This window comes from Aythya marila (assembly GCF_965140915.1).
Source record: "Aythya marila genome assembly, chromosome: 11".
NCBI classification, from domain to species: domain Eukaryota; kingdom Metazoa; phylum Chordata; class Aves; order Anseriformes; family Anatidae; genus Aythya; species Aythya marila.
Window position 1 is genome coordinate 5,196,037 of NC_139052.1, and position 17,556 is coordinate 5,213,592.

General features: G+C 38.1%; 1 protein-coding gene across 1 annotated transcript; it reads right to left on the reverse strand.

The window, feature by feature from the left end:
* Positions 1-441: 441 nt before the first annotated feature.
* On the reverse strand, positions 442-14,217 carry TARS3 (threonyl-tRNA synthetase 3; the record flags this gene model as incomplete). The annotated part of the gene is made up of 19 exons (XM_082768778.1): positions 442-1,440; positions 1,564-1,678; positions 2,389-2,461; positions 3,240-3,344; positions 3,842-3,942; positions 4,044-4,121; positions 4,352-4,489; positions 5,157-5,319; positions 6,899-7,065; positions 7,426-7,524; positions 7,697-7,843; positions 8,722-8,800; positions 9,150-9,214; positions 9,853-9,970; positions 10,829-10,950; positions 12,100-12,223; positions 12,556-12,740; positions 13,586-13,675; positions 13,972-14,217. The coding sequence occupies 19 exons, from the start codon at positions 14,215-14,217 to the stop codon at positions 1,292-1,294; spliced, it is 2,364 nt and encodes a 787-aa protein (XP_082624904.1). The 3' UTR covers positions 442-1,291.
* Positions 14,218-17,556: the final 3,339 nt, after the last annotated feature.

The following is a 17,556-nucleotide window of genomic DNA, read 5'->3' on the forward strand; positions in this document are numbered from 1 at the left end:
AAACAAAACCTGAGATTTTACACCCAAAAATATATTGTTAAAAACAGTACCCCACATTATGGAGTTGAACCAAAAGCTTTCCCAGCACTTCTTCAATTTTTTTTTTTCTTAAAGTTGGTGATAATCAGTTGGCAAAAATTGACTCAGAAGACTAACACCATACCAAAAATAGGCCCATTGAACATAAGTCTGCACAAGTGGCAGGCAAAAGGGAAACAGTAGATTTGTATCTGTAAGACATCTGTGTATCAAACTACCTTCTGTTTCATTTCAGTGATATGGGAATCATTAACTGCAGTTGTATACTTCCCATCACTGAGCAACACTGAGCAAGATCTCAGCCTTGTTGCTAAGAAAGGGCATATAAAAGTGAAAAAAATCATGGTTAAAACTCAGTTCTAAAAAAAAGACTCCATTGGTTGCACCACTAACTTTAAGTCATTTATAAGCATAAACAATTAAGTCAGATAAATATAATCAATTTATATTCCATCATACTTAAAATGGAAACAATGAACATTATGTCACCCATACCTTTTTAGTACTCAGTATCCCAAGCAAGCACAGCAATAAATTACATACAAAGGTTTTCTGAAGGTGAATTTAGTGGTGTTTTTTTTTTTTCTTTCTTGTTTTTAAGGAGCCAAACCAACAGCAAACACAGGCAAAAATAAAGCACTTTGCACACACAGATAGAGTGGTTAATTCAACTTCATTCTTGGCAATCACATTTATAACAAACAGCCCACCAGTTCATTCAGTGCCTTCTTTCACTGAGATTTTCAACAGAGATGCAGAGATTTTCAGCAGAGAAGCTATTTTCCTCCTACTCCAAAAATACATATTTGACATAATTTGGAGTTAGAAAAAAAGTGAAACCCAAGGGTGAAGCTTTGGATTTCAGGCCACATCAGTTAGGCAACTGCTATGTGACTGAGGTAGTTCAGCAGCAGTAGCAGCAGCCAGTACATTTCCCTGCCTCCTGTTGCTTGAATTAGTGCACCTCTGATTCATTTACACAGTCAAATCAACATATTTTAACAGAAGTGTAAGACTTCTTTAAGAAAAACCTCTGCAACTAGCTCAAATTGGAATCCCACAGCATTGTTAAGAATTACCAGTTGCATTTATACTCTCATGCTATTTTTCAAGCACCAACATTGCTACGTTTCCTTGTTTTCTGCACCCATTAGCTGCAAATTCTTTCAGATGAGCATTACTGCTGCAAAGGAGGAAAGCAACACTATTTCACATGGGCAGCTAATATATATATATTTTCCTAACAGCAACGTTAGAATTCTTCTTCTGCATTTGGAATATGTGAGTTCTTGAATTTCTTGAGTTTTTCAATAGCAGAAGATACCGAAATTTCTCCATGAACCTTGTTGTCTCTTGTTCTCACATTGACAGCATTATTTGCTTTCTCCTTTTCTCCAACCACTGCAAAACACATTAAAAACAATATTAAACTGACAACTTACTTTACAAAGTAAAGTCTAAGCAAACTCTATACTCAACATTAAAACTTAAATGATATTCAGAAACATAAGATACTGAAGTTACCTAAGATAAAGTTATATTGAGCCAGCTGTGCATTTCTAATTTTCTTGTTTAACGTGCAGCTCTGATCTAGATCCACATCTGACATAAATCCTGCTTCAAAAAACTCACTGCACACCTAAAAAAAATAAAATTACTTTAACATTAGTGTATATTCTACAACATGATCTTGTACATACTCTAATCCTTCCAATAAATCACAGAAGTGCATAATTTTGCTGTTATGAACAGTTGTTTTAATGAAGTCAATTACGTTTTTTGAAGAAAACTGCACACACCCTTAAGGGCGTGACAAGACCTCAAGGCTTAACCATTCCTTGTTAGAAGAAATACAATGTAATACCCATATCAAACATCTGCTAATCTCCTCAGGTAGTTACACTGCTGAATGCCAAAAATGTATACTGAGTCACAGAAAGAAGAAAAGGAGAAAGGTGAAGGAAGAAAACTACTTACGCTTGCACTAAAAGAAAAAGGGGGAGGAGGGGCAAGTAGAAAATAACTCTGCTCAAATGTAATGTAGTCAAGAGTATAGACACTAGGAATATATCTACATTAAGCAGATATTTTGTTATAGAACTATTTGTTAGAATGTAAAGAATGTAGCACAGAGTATTTTTTCCCATAACTAGTTATGAATTATGTAACAGTAACAGAACTCCAAATATTTAGTTATATTTCCCTTTCTCAGGTTGAAGCAAGTTTTAGAGGGTACAGAAAAATTCACCCCCAAATGACTTCCATATTATTAAAGCATTCACTCTTTGTTCTAGGACAGCTATTTAAGGAGCTATTAAAATTGCTTGCTACAAAAGGCTCTACTCTCACCTGCCGTGCATACTCCTCAGAAGCAGGTCCCACAGGCACAACCATGACCTGCCATGGAGACAGCCAGAACGGCCTAGCAAGCATGACAAAAAAATATCAATGTCTATTTTACATTTTCATTCATATCCACAGAAATGTTCCCCAATATTACTTTTCTTATTTCATCAAAATATTTATTCAAGTTAAGGATGTTGTATAAAGTTACCTTCATAATTGCCAATTCATATCAAATAGCAAATAAATTGATTCCAGTGAAATGACATAGGCAGAACTTTGACCTTCTGTTCACTTTTTGATTTCACAATTTTAAACAAAATTCCTAATTTTCACATAATTTTCACTTTTATTTTTTATATAACTTTATAGTGCTAGGTGGACAGTCTCTGTGTTTGAAAGTGAGAATTCACTCTTCCTTAATCATTCGATCCATTAATGAAGAGAGAGCTTTAGAGCTAAATCAAGATGAAATAGAACAACTTACTAATGAAAAAATTCCTTGGCATATCTAGGCTAATTTATGCCTGTATAAGTAACTACCTTACATATACTTAGCATTTTCCCAGTACAACAGTATGGCTTCTGAGGACAAAGGAACAAGTAAAATGCAAAACCAAACATGTGCAATTGCAATTGTTATCTCATAAAACTGAATTTCTAACCATGAGCTATTAATAGAACAATACACAATTCTGACCATAAAATTAGACTTCTTTTCTTGTTACCTTCCCTAATTTTGAGAAAACCTGAGGCAAATCGTTCTGCATTATTATAATTTATGGGACATTAGGGAGGATCTGAATTTTCTAGCAATGCTGTTAAACATTTCTTAGAACTGCATTTGTGCCACATACCATTTCCCTCCATAATTTTCTGCTAGAATAGCTATCATCCTCTCCACAGATCCCAGAATAGCTCTGTGAATGATCACTGGTCTTTTCTTATCGTCGCCATCTTTACTGAAAAAGAATAAGCAAAATTCAAAAACATACTTCTCTTAGATCATGCACACACAATCCTAATTCTTTTGATTCTACTACTCATGAAAAAGAAAGCTAGTGATTTATACTATGCAAAACTTGCCATTTTCATTAATAACATACTTCAAGTGACCTAGGCTTCTAAAGGAATACTCAATAATCAGTGACTTAAATAATCATGCCTGTAGCTACTGGCATGGGTTCCTAAGTTTTAAAAGAAGACACAATTACTAGGCTGAAAGTGAATACTGAGCCATATGATCAGTTGTCTTGATAACTGGTAGACAAGACAGATCATCAAATTTTCCTAAAACCAATGGCATTTACAATTAAAGTGAGCTATCGTTACACCACTATACTGTGAAAAAACGTTCAAGTTCATGATTTAGTCCTCTCACAGATGTTTCCCCTAATAAACCACACAGGGTACTTAGATGCAGACAATTAGGTTGAAGATAAGTAGCTTAACCACTCACCCAACATAAGTAAGATTAAATCGAATGGGTAGTTGGAAGTCAAGCTGGATAGTAGCGCATTGATGGTATCTGCCAATAGCATCTTTAATTTTAATATCAATCTGTGAAACAAATTAACACAGTTACCTGATGCAGTTTGTCTACGTGTTGTCTGTATTCTTGTCCATCCCCCAGAGTCGTATTAAAATACTGATTCACTAACCTTAGGACCATAAAATGCTCCGTCTCCTGGATTCAACGTCCACGGTGCTGCAAAGTTATTCAAGCTGTTTTGAAGTTGCTAATCATAAAAATGAAAGATTTATTAAACAAACAAACAAAACAAATAACACCACACTGCCTACATGTTTTATAGTTTTCCAACATGCATTTCTATTAAGTACAATATTCAGCATCTGATTTATACCAATTCATTGTCCAACACGAAAACTTAAATATCTACTTCTATCCACTTTTGCAAACATTAATATTAAATGATGTTTTGTTTTTGTTTTTTAAAGTATTAATTACCTTTTCAGCATGATCCCAAATCTCTAAATCTCCTAGATATTTTTCTGGTCTTGTTGAAAGATGCAGTTGAAAGGTAAAGCCAAAGACAGCATAAACTGACTTCAGGAAATCAAGACAGCCCTTAATTTCCTCTTCAATCTTAAATGTAAGCAAAATAAAGTAGTTCAAAATTAAAATGCAGAAAAAAACTTTTATTTACATTTATGTACATTAATATATAATTGGATTTGCTGAATTCTGCATAATCAGAGTAAGAAGCTACTGAATAAAAATGATCACATATGAAAATTACATCCTACAAACCAAATCAAAGTAAGAGAAAACTGAGGTACTTCGGTTTGAAAGCAGGCACAGGGAAGTATTATTTTTGTTAGGCTCAGGCTTCCAGAGACAAATTGTATGATCTGGGATTTCACTGAGAATTAAATACTTATTCAACAATTTATTGAACAATTGCCATACTATGACAAGTAAAACATGATCAGCAGCTGTTTTGTTTTTGGAAGCAGGGCGGAAGATGAGGGAAGGAGAAGATTTTACATTTTGTGTTTTTATTTGCCCAATATATATTTCTCAAGGGAAAAAAAAAAATATTATATTTTATATATATTTAAGATTAAGAAGGAAACACCTAAACCTAACAAAAATATCAAATGCAGCATTATGTTATAAAACAGAAATGATTCAACTGGAGTGAAAATACTTAGGGAGTCTTTGGTGAATTTAGGAGATACTTTGGGGATTTTTACTCTTTTATGTCTATCTCTGTTGGAGAGGTGGGATAACTTGTTTGTTTTGTTTTTACCTGCTCTATTGTGCAAAAGATGTGAGCATCATCTTGTTGGAAGCGCCTTACACGAGTCAAGCCACTTAAAGTCCCAGAGAGTTCATTTCGATGAAGAACTCCAAAATCTGCAAGTCTAAGAGGCATTTCCCTCCATGACCGTGGGCGATGGGCAAACATCAAGCTAGAAGGAACACAACAGAGCCTTGCTTTTACCTTTCTTAAAGAAGACTTAAGACAATGCAGAAACTAATGATCAATATATATAGTATTTGCACTTTTTAGCATTTATTCATTCAGGTTATCCTCATCAAAAAAGACAGGCAAATGGAGAAAGCAAGGTACTTTGAAAGTCTTGCTAAAGACCACCTAGAAAAAAAAGTGAGAATAAAATCACAACTTGTTCATCTATACCTGCTTTTGACACGCTATATCCCATGTCTCTCTCTAACTGTCGTGGTTCCGCTCGAGTGGGCAGCCGAGCTCCACCACAGCCGCTCTCTCACTCCCCCTCCTCAAAGAGGAATGGGGAGAAAATATGTGAAAAGGGCTCAAGGATTGAGATAAGGACGAGAAAATCACACAATAATTATTGTAACGGGCAAAACAGACTCGGCATAAGGAGATAGTAAGATTTATTGCCTACAACTAACAAGCGAGAGAAGTGAGAAAACAAAGGAAAAAAAAAACAAAAGCACCTTCCCCCCCCCATCCACCCTCTTCCACCTCCTCCCCCCGAGCGGCGCAGGGGAACGGGAAATGGGGGTTATGGTCAGTCTACAGCACTTCTTCTCTGCCGCTCCTTCTCGGTCACTCTTGTCCCCTGTGCTGTGGGGTCCCACCCACGGGATGCAGTCCTTGATGAACTGATCCGGCGTGGGCTTCCCACAGGCAGCAGCTCTTCCAGAACTGCTCCAGATATGGGTCCGTACCACGGGGTCCATCCCTCTGGAGAAAACTGCTCCAACCTGGCTCCCCTACGGGCAGCAGCTCCTGCCAGATCACCTGCTCCTGCGTGGTCTCCTCTCCACGGGCTACAGGTCCGGCCCGGAATCTGCTCCGGCAGGGGTCTTCCACAGGCGGCAGCCTCCGTCGGTGCAGGGCCACCTGCTCCACCGTGGTCTCCTCCACGGGCTGCAGCGTGGAACCCTGCTCCACCGTGGTACTCCATGGGCTGCAGGGGGACATCCTGCTTCACCATGGTCCTCACCACAGGCCGCAGGGGACTTCTGCTCCGGCGCCTGGAGCACCTCTCCCCCTCCTTCTACACTGACCTTGGTGCAAGGCTGTTCTCTCACTCCTTTGACTCTCCCAGCTGCTGTGTGGCGCAGCGTTTTTTCCCTGTCTTAAATATGCTCTCACAGAGGCGCAAAACAACATCGCTTATTGGCTCGGATCTGGAAAACAATGGGGCCCTTCCCAAACATGGGGCAGCTTCTAGATCTTTCTCACAGAAACCACCCCTATGGCTCCCTGCTACCAAAACCTTGCCACGTAAACCCACTACATTAACCAACATAATTTTTATTTGCTACTGGTACAGACTAGTATTATCACACACACACTTAGCTCATTTCGTATAGACCTTCCTACAATAATTTTATTTGGTGACACTGTCAGGGAGCTCTCTGGACTTCCTAGTTGCTTAGTAATCTACTGCATACACAGGTAACAACATGTATTGATGCTCCATTTGATTTCCCCTCAGCCCCACAAGGGATAAACCCAGTGAAGTAAGAAGGTTTTCAAATCAAAGTACTAACCAATGTCCTGGACAGTTCATCGGTTTAAGGGCAAAAGTTTCCTTCTCTATCTCAAAAGAGAACATATTTTCACTGTAGTGTTGCCAGTGCCCAGAAGCTTCCCAGAGTTTACTGTTGAAGATATTTGGAGATACAACTTCAGTAAAATTACGCCTACGATATTCCTCCTATAAAACAAATAAAACATTTAAAAGATGATACAGCTTTCTACAAGCAAAAAGTAGATTAAAGAAATCAGGCATATTTTTTAACTGTTTTTTTTTTTAGATGGCTGTTTACTGGAAAAGTAAATGACTACTGCACATGTAGGTTTCACACATCTGGAAAAAGCACATTAGGTAAGAATGCTTTCCTATGTCCTGTTTCTGAAAAATGTTTGAGCTGTAAAATCTTAGGGAAAATCTGGCGTATGTTTACATACATAGATGCGTCTCTTTCCGAGGACAGCTCAGTGTTAGGAACAGCTTATCACTTAAGATGAACAATCAGCATTTAACTTGTTTGAAATTAAAACTGTATATACTTACTCGTATGAAATCTGTGAGTGTGTTATAAAGAAAGGCACCCCTGGGGAGGAAAAAGCAGCTTCCAGGACTCAAGTCATGAAAGAAGAAGAGTTCTTGGTCCTATGTGAAAACAAAACAGAGTTCTGTAACACTTTAGATATATCTCCAGTAGTTAACTGCAGAAAATGACTATTTCACACACTGAGACTTTATTCACAAAAATGAAAGATTACAGCAGCATGATGATTTCTAGTAGTTTACAAACCCTCAGCAACAGAAATAAACAGTGTACCTTTCCAATTTTCCTATGATCCCGGTTTTTAGCTTCTTCTTGGAATTTTTCCCATTCCTTCATCATTTTATTATCAGGGAAGGATATTCCATAAATTCTCTGCAGTGTTTCCATGTCAGCTTTTCCTTCCCAATACGTAGAGGAATTCTGATGGACAAAACCCATCATTTAAGATATGCAATATATTATCTCAGCAAGAGGAAGAATAAACACTAATGCACTCAAATGCTACGCTTTTTAACTTGGGAAGAGAATTATATGCAGTCAACCAGCAGATATTTATATTAGAGATACTTCCAATGCCTTTTAGTCAGCATACATAATGCAGAAAACATGAACAAGAGTCACTGGTCAGATCATAGTCATTCTACTCAGATATCATATTTTAACTAGCATCATGTCATGTTTTATTATCTCACATTTTATCTTCTAAAAAAAATGACACAAAAGCCAGCACTTACGTTCAAAACATAATCCAAAAGGGGAATATGAACGACAAAATGAAAAAAACTCTCTCACAGTTACATCCTAGCTGTCTGACAGTCCAACACCAAACCCCTGTAACTCATAAGTTCCATAGACTTGAGTTAGAAAGCCAGCAGCAGCAAATATGATGAATGTTCCCAGGAGGTCCGTCTAACAACACTACCGAAATTAGCATTTGCAAGTAATTGAAACTACATACTTCCTGCCAGCCCTGCCATTTTTAAACAGCAGCACTTAACAGCCTGCCAGTGCCCACTTTGCCTCCTGTACCTGAAAGACTCCATCTTACAAGGTCAAAATACTATTCATTTAATTTTATATTGATTTTATTTTATATTGATTTATCATGAAAATATGATGGTGCTGAAGATACTAACAGCCATAAAGCACTGCCACGTTAGCTTTGCCACATTTTCAGATTAAGCAAAGAAAACAATACAAAAGGACATTGGCATAATCACTTCAGGAAAAATATATAAATAAATCAACTGACCAAATTACTGTAGTTAAGATTTTAAACATGACTAATTGAAACTTACCTTAAATATTTTAAGGGCCTTAATTTTTCCAGTGTGTCTCACATGTGGACCCCTGCAGAGATCGATCAGTGGACCACATCTATACATCAAAAGAATGTGTTTATTTCAAAACAGTCCAACGTTTGAAAATGCAGTCACTAATGACATCCAGTGATTCAATTTCAGTGGTAACTTATTTTAATCTTTTTATTGCTAAGGCAAGCAGTGAGAGGCAGATTTGCTATTTGCCCATCAGTGGGGACCTGATCTGTTCTAGCAGAGAAGGAAACTATTTAAATTTATGTAAATAAGCATATTATTTGTAAAGTCCTAATTATGCAAGTATAGAAATTGAAAAAGAGAAAACAATTTATTCTCCTCTCAATTTAAATGCAATATACTTAACGGTATAAATTTTTTCTAATACCTTTTTAATTTATTTTGTTTACCTGTATACTGTGGTAGTTGGTGTGTTCACCTTCTCATTAAGTATACGACACTTAAACTTGTTATACTGTGTGGGGAAACATAAGAAGTCAGAACAACATTATAACAGCTACTAGAGCTCTATTCTAAAATTATGTATTAATAAAGCAAACACATCAGTAAAAGACCATCACAACTAAAAAGTCGCCTAATCACATACATATACGCAAACATTCAACATCCTTTCAGAAGAGTTATTAAAAAAGGGCAAAGAGACCAAATATCTTAATTGCCCTGACAGCATGTTACACATGGGAATTAGCACCTGAACAACTCAAAGCACTTCTGAGAGTCAATTAAAACACAGTACAGTGAGACTGGTAATATTCACCCTACAAAAATGGAGGACTATGTACCAAAGCTTTCTTTTGATTCATCTCTGCAAGATAACCAGAATGAACGTACTCCTTTTGAGTATAAATCACTCTACAATCTCATTGAGCTTAAGGTGTGTTTTTTTTTTTTTTTCAACAATAAATTGTTTTATTATTGCTTGAAAACCTCCTGAACACTTGAGAAGAATAGGAGAAGGACAAAAGAATGCTACAGTTTTAATTTGTTTCACCAGAGAGGTAGTATTCTGATGAGTTAGTCAAATGCAGTATTTATAAAAGTTACATTTTAAAATATCGTTGTACCAGAATCACAGCTACTACGAAGATTTACCTTAAACATGTCTAATAGGATCTCCTTTTTGACTTCCAGCCTTTCAAAAGCCTGTTTCTCTTTTATGATGTTTTTACAGCGGTTCTCTAGTGCTGGGAATTCAGTACTGGATACACCTCTAAACAAACAGAGGAAGGCAAAACAAATACAAGTTAATTATTTTGATACTCACATCATACAAGTGACCACTTTCCAGTGGTCTCATTTGAAAAACTGAGGGTATGTTGTCATTCGCCACAATATTGTCTTAGCTTCTTATAATTAACTGTACTTTTAGACACTAGCCTCCAAAACACAATCAGTATCACCTTGAACTATCTCACTGAAATCAACCCAAAATAGTCTTTGACTTGTTTAAATGTCTGGAAGACCATTTAGGTTCAAGTATATATGATTTAAGGGAAGAAAAAAAAAGGCTAAGCCCTACTGGAAGAGCTAGTTTATCAGCTGATGCAGATTTAGCATTCTCCCTGACTACAGGGAGATAAACCAGGAAAAAACAGAATTGTAAAGCTGCACACAAGGATTAGACAAGCAGTAAACACCAACATGAGATACGTGCATACGTGCCATTTCTACAAGTGCCTATGTCACATTTAAACCAAAATCACATGGTTCTTCAAGGAAGCTGTCTCTCATGAGCTTGAGGAAGTTTTACTCACACACTCTACATGTTTTTCACGGAGCACTCAACAATTGCAAGTCTTAAGGAGCAGGTGTCTGAACACTGCTCTTGAATTTAAATATATACACAAACATACAGATCTGTACACTGTCTCTCCCTCTATACACCACACACCCCTGTACCATGAAAAGGGCTAACCTGTCCATTTTAAATCATACTAGAAACACGTGATTTTACTTTTAATATGCAGAAACATTATGGAGTAAAAAAAAAAACAAAAAAAAACAAAAAAACAACAACTTTAGTACAGAGCTTCAATACTGAGTTTTAAAGTTCTTAGTGATTTTTTACCTATCCTCAATGTACATGTCATAGTAAAATCCATTCTCGATTGGTGGTCCGTAGCACAAGCAGCCCCCATAATAACCTTCCATGGCCTCTCCAAGAATATGAGCGCTTGAATGCCAATAAACCTGCAAATAAAATCAGATGATCATGGGGTCATTGGCACTATATTGTTAAAAACAAAAACCAAAACAGAAGCATGGCTGCAGACAGGAAAAACACTGGAATCAATGCTATTTAAATTCTGTGAGAATTACACTAATTTTCTGTTCTCGTTTTTAAGTATGCTAAATGTTTATTAGACATTTATTAGTGTAATAATTTCTACTTCAACCATACACTGGCAGCTGTTGCATTAAAACCCCATCTTATTTCAGACTGAAACATGATTATACCTCTATACAACTCAGTCACTGTACTAAATGTATTTTATTCATTTACAAGTTATTTTCTGGTCAGTTAAGTCTATGCAGTATTAACCACATTCAAAGCAATATAGCCAATTAAGTTGCTGCTGTTTACATACAATGTGTTTATTGACAAGACTGTAAACCACATTATGTGTAATGTCAAAAGATGGGAGTCAAAAACTCCATAGATCAGTAACTGTCTTATGCTCTAACTCCCTATGAATTCAGAGCACTTAATAGCCTTAAAGACTCATAAAATGCCTTGAGTAAACTTAATCATATGAATAATTTTTTGATGAAATGAAGTCTAATTATAGTGCATTAAGATAAGCACAGGGTAGCATCTGAAACCCACAAAAAATCCTGGGCATGTCACTAAGCATATTTGTAATTTAATTGACCAAGATACGCCTACTTAAGTTTCTAATAAACACTGCCAAATCATGGACGTATACATTTCATTTATGACTCAAATGGGATATTGGACAATTTTTAGAAAACTCTGAGACAACCTCAATGTTGCCTTCAGTGTCTGATCTTCAAAAACACTCAAACCAGAGAATGCACATCTCTAACTATTTCAAGTTAGCAGACAGATCTAGATATTATGTACAAAATCTGAATCTCAGTTGAGAAATAACCTATTTATGTACAAGAGAAAAGAAACGAACAGTAAGATTTGTTTCACTTACAGATTACAAGTAATTTATATTTAATCATCTTTACCAAATCATGGCAAACATTACTTCAATAGTTTTTTGGATATTTTTAATTCAAGATTTAAAAACCATAACACTGCAACCAATTTCAAGTCACTAACTGTTTTTCACTTGATTAAAAGAGTAAGTGTTTACAATGTTTACATACAGCTTGTGCTTCTTCATTATCAAACATCAGCAGCTCCAGAGTACAATCTCCCTCCAGTGGACGATCCAGGTCCCACAGTTCACCATTCACTTTGGCTATGACTGCATTTGAAGCCAACCCTTGACTAAAGAACACAAATGAGGACAAAATGTTTAGGTTCAAATTTGCAAAAACGGTTATGTGTCTAAACCTTACAAGACCCCACCCAAGTCTTGAAGCACCTAAATGTCTTGAATTTTTTTATATTTTTTATTTTTAACATTTTGCTACTCTTAAAGCATAAACATTTGAGGACTTGAAATTTCGTTCAACTATTTTCAGTGCTGGAGATCTACTCTGAAGTTTCTGCAGTTAGCCAGTAACTCACAAACCTTTACACATCTCTTAATTTCTAGCAGTCTCACTATTGTCATGTTCCTCACACCAAAAGCACAACTCATTCAAACCGCAAGTTACCTGATTCCTACAGCTAATTGGTATGGTGTGGTTTTCCATGATTCCCCTTCCACCGTCTTTCCATCTGTCAAAATAACTTTGATGGGTTTGCTCTGGTTGGCTGCTCTGTAAGCTAGCAAAGCATCATGTTCTTTCTTCAGTGTTTCATAAAGCTTCAGTCTGTCTTCTATGAAGCTTGGCTCATGCTGTAGTAACAAATTTGTAGTAACAAATAAATGAAATCATATATAGTAGTCAAAAATTACTTGCTAGAGAAATTGAACAAAGCAGTCCACAGTCCCAATAAATTCTTAGAGGTTCCAGCTGAAACCAGAATTCAATGTACTAGAATTTACACAAACATGCAGCAAAGCGTTTGTAAGTAACTATACAGAGGATAGTCACATCCAGCTTGCTGTTTTATAGCGACTTTCCAATATTCCAATGCACCTTCATCCATTTGGGCCTAAATGGCCTTCTTTGTAAGCTTGACCTCAAAGGGAAGCCCATATTCCTGCAAGAGTTTTTTCTGGTTTACAACACGGGAAGTATGAGTCATTCCAACAAGACCTCACTTCTGCCAGTCCATGCAGAGCATCAACTCCAAGTAACTTGAGATAGTTCAGGGGAAGTTTCCATTAATGTAATAAACATTTCACACATTTCACAATTAATCTAGCATAAAGTGAATTAAGATCTATCAAACTACAGCTACTGCTGCCAACACCCTCTTTCAGTCAGTCACTGTGCACACTGTTTAGCTATTTGAGAAATGCAGTTCTCTTTAGGAAGCACGGGATCCTGACCCTTTTTCCCCAGAAGCCCACATACTGTTGTTACATAAAAAGAAGAGGTCTAGGGATGCACGATGAGCTTTGTAGGTAATACATTTCTTTTCAATACACAAGCTGTAGAAAGCCTTCTTCCCAAAACCTGGGATTTCAAAATACAGCAAAATATTTCAGATTTCAACCTCTTTCCTGAACCTAGCCAAATACTCCTTCTTTAATTATGAGATATTATTTAATAATAATAATAATAATCCACTTACATCACTCCTGCATCCATTGACTTCATTTTCCTTCTCCTCTTCCTCTTTATTTTGATTCAGTGCAACAGGCGGACTTCCACTGGAGACTTTCTAAAAACAATAACATTGAGTACACCACTGTGCTTTTGAGCCTTTCCGGAGCAATCCCTGAAGCACAACAACCCCGGTGCGCCCAGCAGCAGGCCCCAAAGCCCCTTCCAGCCCGCGAGGGGCCCTGCCCGAGCACTCGGGGATGCCACTTGGAGCACACCACGAAGGCTGCGACCCCCTGAGGGGCTGGGCGCTGAGGGGCCGCCCTCCAACACCCCGTTCTCACCATTCCTCCCTCACCCTTCACCCTCCACCCCCGGTGCTCCCGGCCCGGCCCGGCGCGCCCCGAGCGCTACCTCGCCGCCAGCCGGGAGCTCCGCCGGCGCTGCCCTGGCCAGCTCGGCCGCCAGGCTGCGGCGCAGGTGGAGCAGGCGGTACCGCAGCTTCTCGTTCTCGGCCCTCAGCCGCTCCACCTCGGGGCTGCAACCGGCGGCCGAGCGCGGCGCCCCCGGCTCCTTCAGGCGGCCGACCTCCGCCGCCAGCCAGCGCAGCTCCTGCTCCTGCCGCCACAGCCGCCGCGCCGCCGCCTCGGCCGCCGCCATCTTGCGCGGCGGGACCCGGCTGCTGCCGCCTCCCCGCCCCGCAACGCCCCACACGGGCGGGCCCGGCCCGGCCCCCGGAGCTGCCCTGAGGTGGTCAAATAAAATAACCGGTGCCAGAGGTTATTGCGGGGGGATGCTTCCTGTTTAAGGCCAATTCTGGTGAACGTTCTATGAGCGTTGTTTTTGGCGTGTACAGTGTCAGAATAAATTAGGCGGTCTGAAGCAAGCAGCATCCTTACCTAAGCTGCAAAACCTGGGACCTTGGCACCAAGGTGAATCATCTGAAGAGCCTTGAGTCCTGTGTGGCTGGGACTGAGGGCTTGGACAGACTGTGCATCTGCTGCATGTTCAGTCAGGCTCGCGGCTTCGTTTACATGTCATCGCAGTTAAATCCCTCAGTTCACTGACCCTGGGAAAAACAACAGTTGTTCACCACAAATCTTCTATTTCACAGTGGATTTCCACATATCTTTTTGTTCCAATTACTCATTTGTCACCTTCAATTTCTCTGGTTTCCTCCCTTAACTGTACTTCATTCCCATTTCTCTCTTTTCAGTTTCTCAACACATACTTTCACACTTCGGTCATTATATGGTAACCAGATTTTGCAAAGTATGATTTTTTCTTGGAATTCTGGTAATTACTAAATCAGAATGTTAGCATTTTACTCTCCAGTTTACAAAACTGGAGTAACTACACAGCACGTAAGGAGGGAGATTCACGTTTCACTTACTGAACTAACAGAAAAGCTTCCCGCCTTAAGCTGTAGTGACTGAGGAGGCTGATTAATAAGGTGCTAGCATACCTGGAGCTACAGGATTCTTCAGGATCTTTTTACCTGCTGAGGTATGACAGTATTAATATTAGAAGAACTACTGAGAACAAGATGGGGAAAAAAATAGCATGAGGTTTGATTGAGAACATGAAGAGAATGGGCTTTAGTATTTGCACTAACCTTATGGAGGTTCGAAAATCAAAGGGAATTTTAGGAATTAAGCTCATAAAAGAGCACTTACTTTAAGAGGTTGCCTAGAAGATGTTCCAGACAGGTTGGCTACTTCTCTGCCTACTGCATATTGCCCACACACAGCTAGCTGTACTACATGGCTACTAGTTAAGAACTCAGATGCCTTTCACCACTTAACTTCTCCCCAAGTGGGTCATCTACAGTGTGGTGTGTGATACCCTGCGCTGCATAGGTAGCTCTACCAGAGTAGATTCCAGATGATTACAGGGTCAATGACAATCCCATTGCTGCAGTCAATAAGCCATAATATTTTATACGGGCGCCATTAAAATAAAACGCAGTTCCACTCCTTACTCCAGACAATATCACATATGAGGCTTGTTATATCTACAACCAATCACAGGGTGACAAACAATGTTTCCAAACAATTGCGTGAAGCCTGGCCAACTGATTGTTTGGCTGGTGATACACACAATAAAATTCCTAAACGATGAAGTGGTCAATGGTCAACTTTAATGCTGACTGATAAACACTAGAAATTTCAGAAGCAGAAGCAGCCTGACAGGAAGATGCAATGGTTGCTTCTTATGACTGTGAGGACAGAAAACATTATAAACCTTATTTTCCTAAAAGATTTGCCAAACGTTCTTGTTTGCTGCACAATAGGTAAAGTACCCTTAAGGAATACTGCAGGTAAAGCTGTACAAGTGAGGATATGGTTGCATTATGTGCTGGAAGTAACGAAAATAGAAAAACTAAACTGAGAAATGGGAGGAGGCAGGAGGTATTCGTAGCTTTTCTAGACAGAAAATTTATGTTGACAGAAACTATGAAAACAAGACCAAAAAGTCCATGTATTAAGCAGCATTTGCGTAAGGAAGCTTATGTAACGTGATCCTCAGTGAATGATTATCAGTGGCAGAACACCTCCACAAGGACTGCAGTGATCATCACTGTTAAACCTGGTTCATGAAATAGATGCTATTACCATGCTTTATTTTGCTTCAACACAGTTAAGAGTTATAAACATACAAAAATGTTGCTATTCTTAACAGTGGCATATATTGATCTTCCTTAAAACAAACAAACAAAAAAGTCCTATTCTGTAGTCTTTCTTTTTCTTATCTTTCAGATATAGGCTTGCACTATATTTACAGAATCATGTTTTATAAATGTATAATTCTTGCATTATAAAGTTAATATTTTATGAAAGAGCAAGAAGTGGAGGGCACATACTGTGATTTGGGTATGGTCTCTGAGGAATACAAAATTGAAGTGTACAGAAGACACTGTCATGTAGCAGCTTGTATAGATTATTTCAGTTTGATCAGCTCTCTTCTTGAACGAATTACGTTTTGCAAAGGGATATCTTTGAAGATCAGTTACAGAATTAAAAAGTAACAGTAACTAAGCAATTCTCAGTCTCATCATTACGGTTCAGAAGCTGTTAACAGTTGTAAAGGGCTAATTAGTGTAATGTAATCCTCTTAGGAGGCTGCAGGCACTGAGCTAGATTTCTTTATAATTTGTATGTAGGCCTTCTTTATTCCATTAGAATTACAATAATTACAGACGGCAGTATGTATTTGCATTCTATCCATCCACATTATATTTATTTTGCATACTGAAGACTGCATAAAAATGCAGGGGTAGCATTTTGTATTAGTATTTAAATACCAAAATGTTTGGAAGAACAGCCAAATCTTGGTTTTATAACTGTACAAAATACACCAAAAGAGAAAATGAAAATAGGAATAAGTGGCTTTCTGAAATCCCAAGCAATCAGAGAGAGAAAATACTGGAGGAGCTGGATGTGAACAAAGTGCTGTCATATTTGGTTTACAAGAGAGTCTTTTCCTTGGAGGAATACAAAGACATTTGGTCTCAGGAGAGCTACAAGAAGAGAACTGAATATTTTTTAGATAAACTCTCTTTAAAAGGCCCAAGTGCTTTCTCTGCTTTTTGTTCCGTTTTGGAGGAGGTCTGTCCTAACTTGCTGACATGCTTTCTCCTTGGCTATGAAGGTAAGGTCACTGTCTGCTCTGAAATGCTTAAGTGTATATTGGTAATGTCTTGGAATCCTTTGACACTAATAGTTATCTGCTATAATTAGTGTTTACTTTCTCTCTTGCACTAAACAAGGGAGCGTATTTGTTCTCTGTATGGTTTGTATAAAAGCAAAAATAATGCAAAGGAAAATTTATTAAACAAATAGATGTTATTGTTATTGAACATTGTTGTTGAACATTTAAACTGAGAGCAAAATGCTGTGTATTAACATTGCTGCTATTAATGAATAAATAGGGAAAAGGATTCCTAAATAGGAACTGACAAGGCTTAGCCGAGAAATATAATGTTGTTTTAGTTTCCTT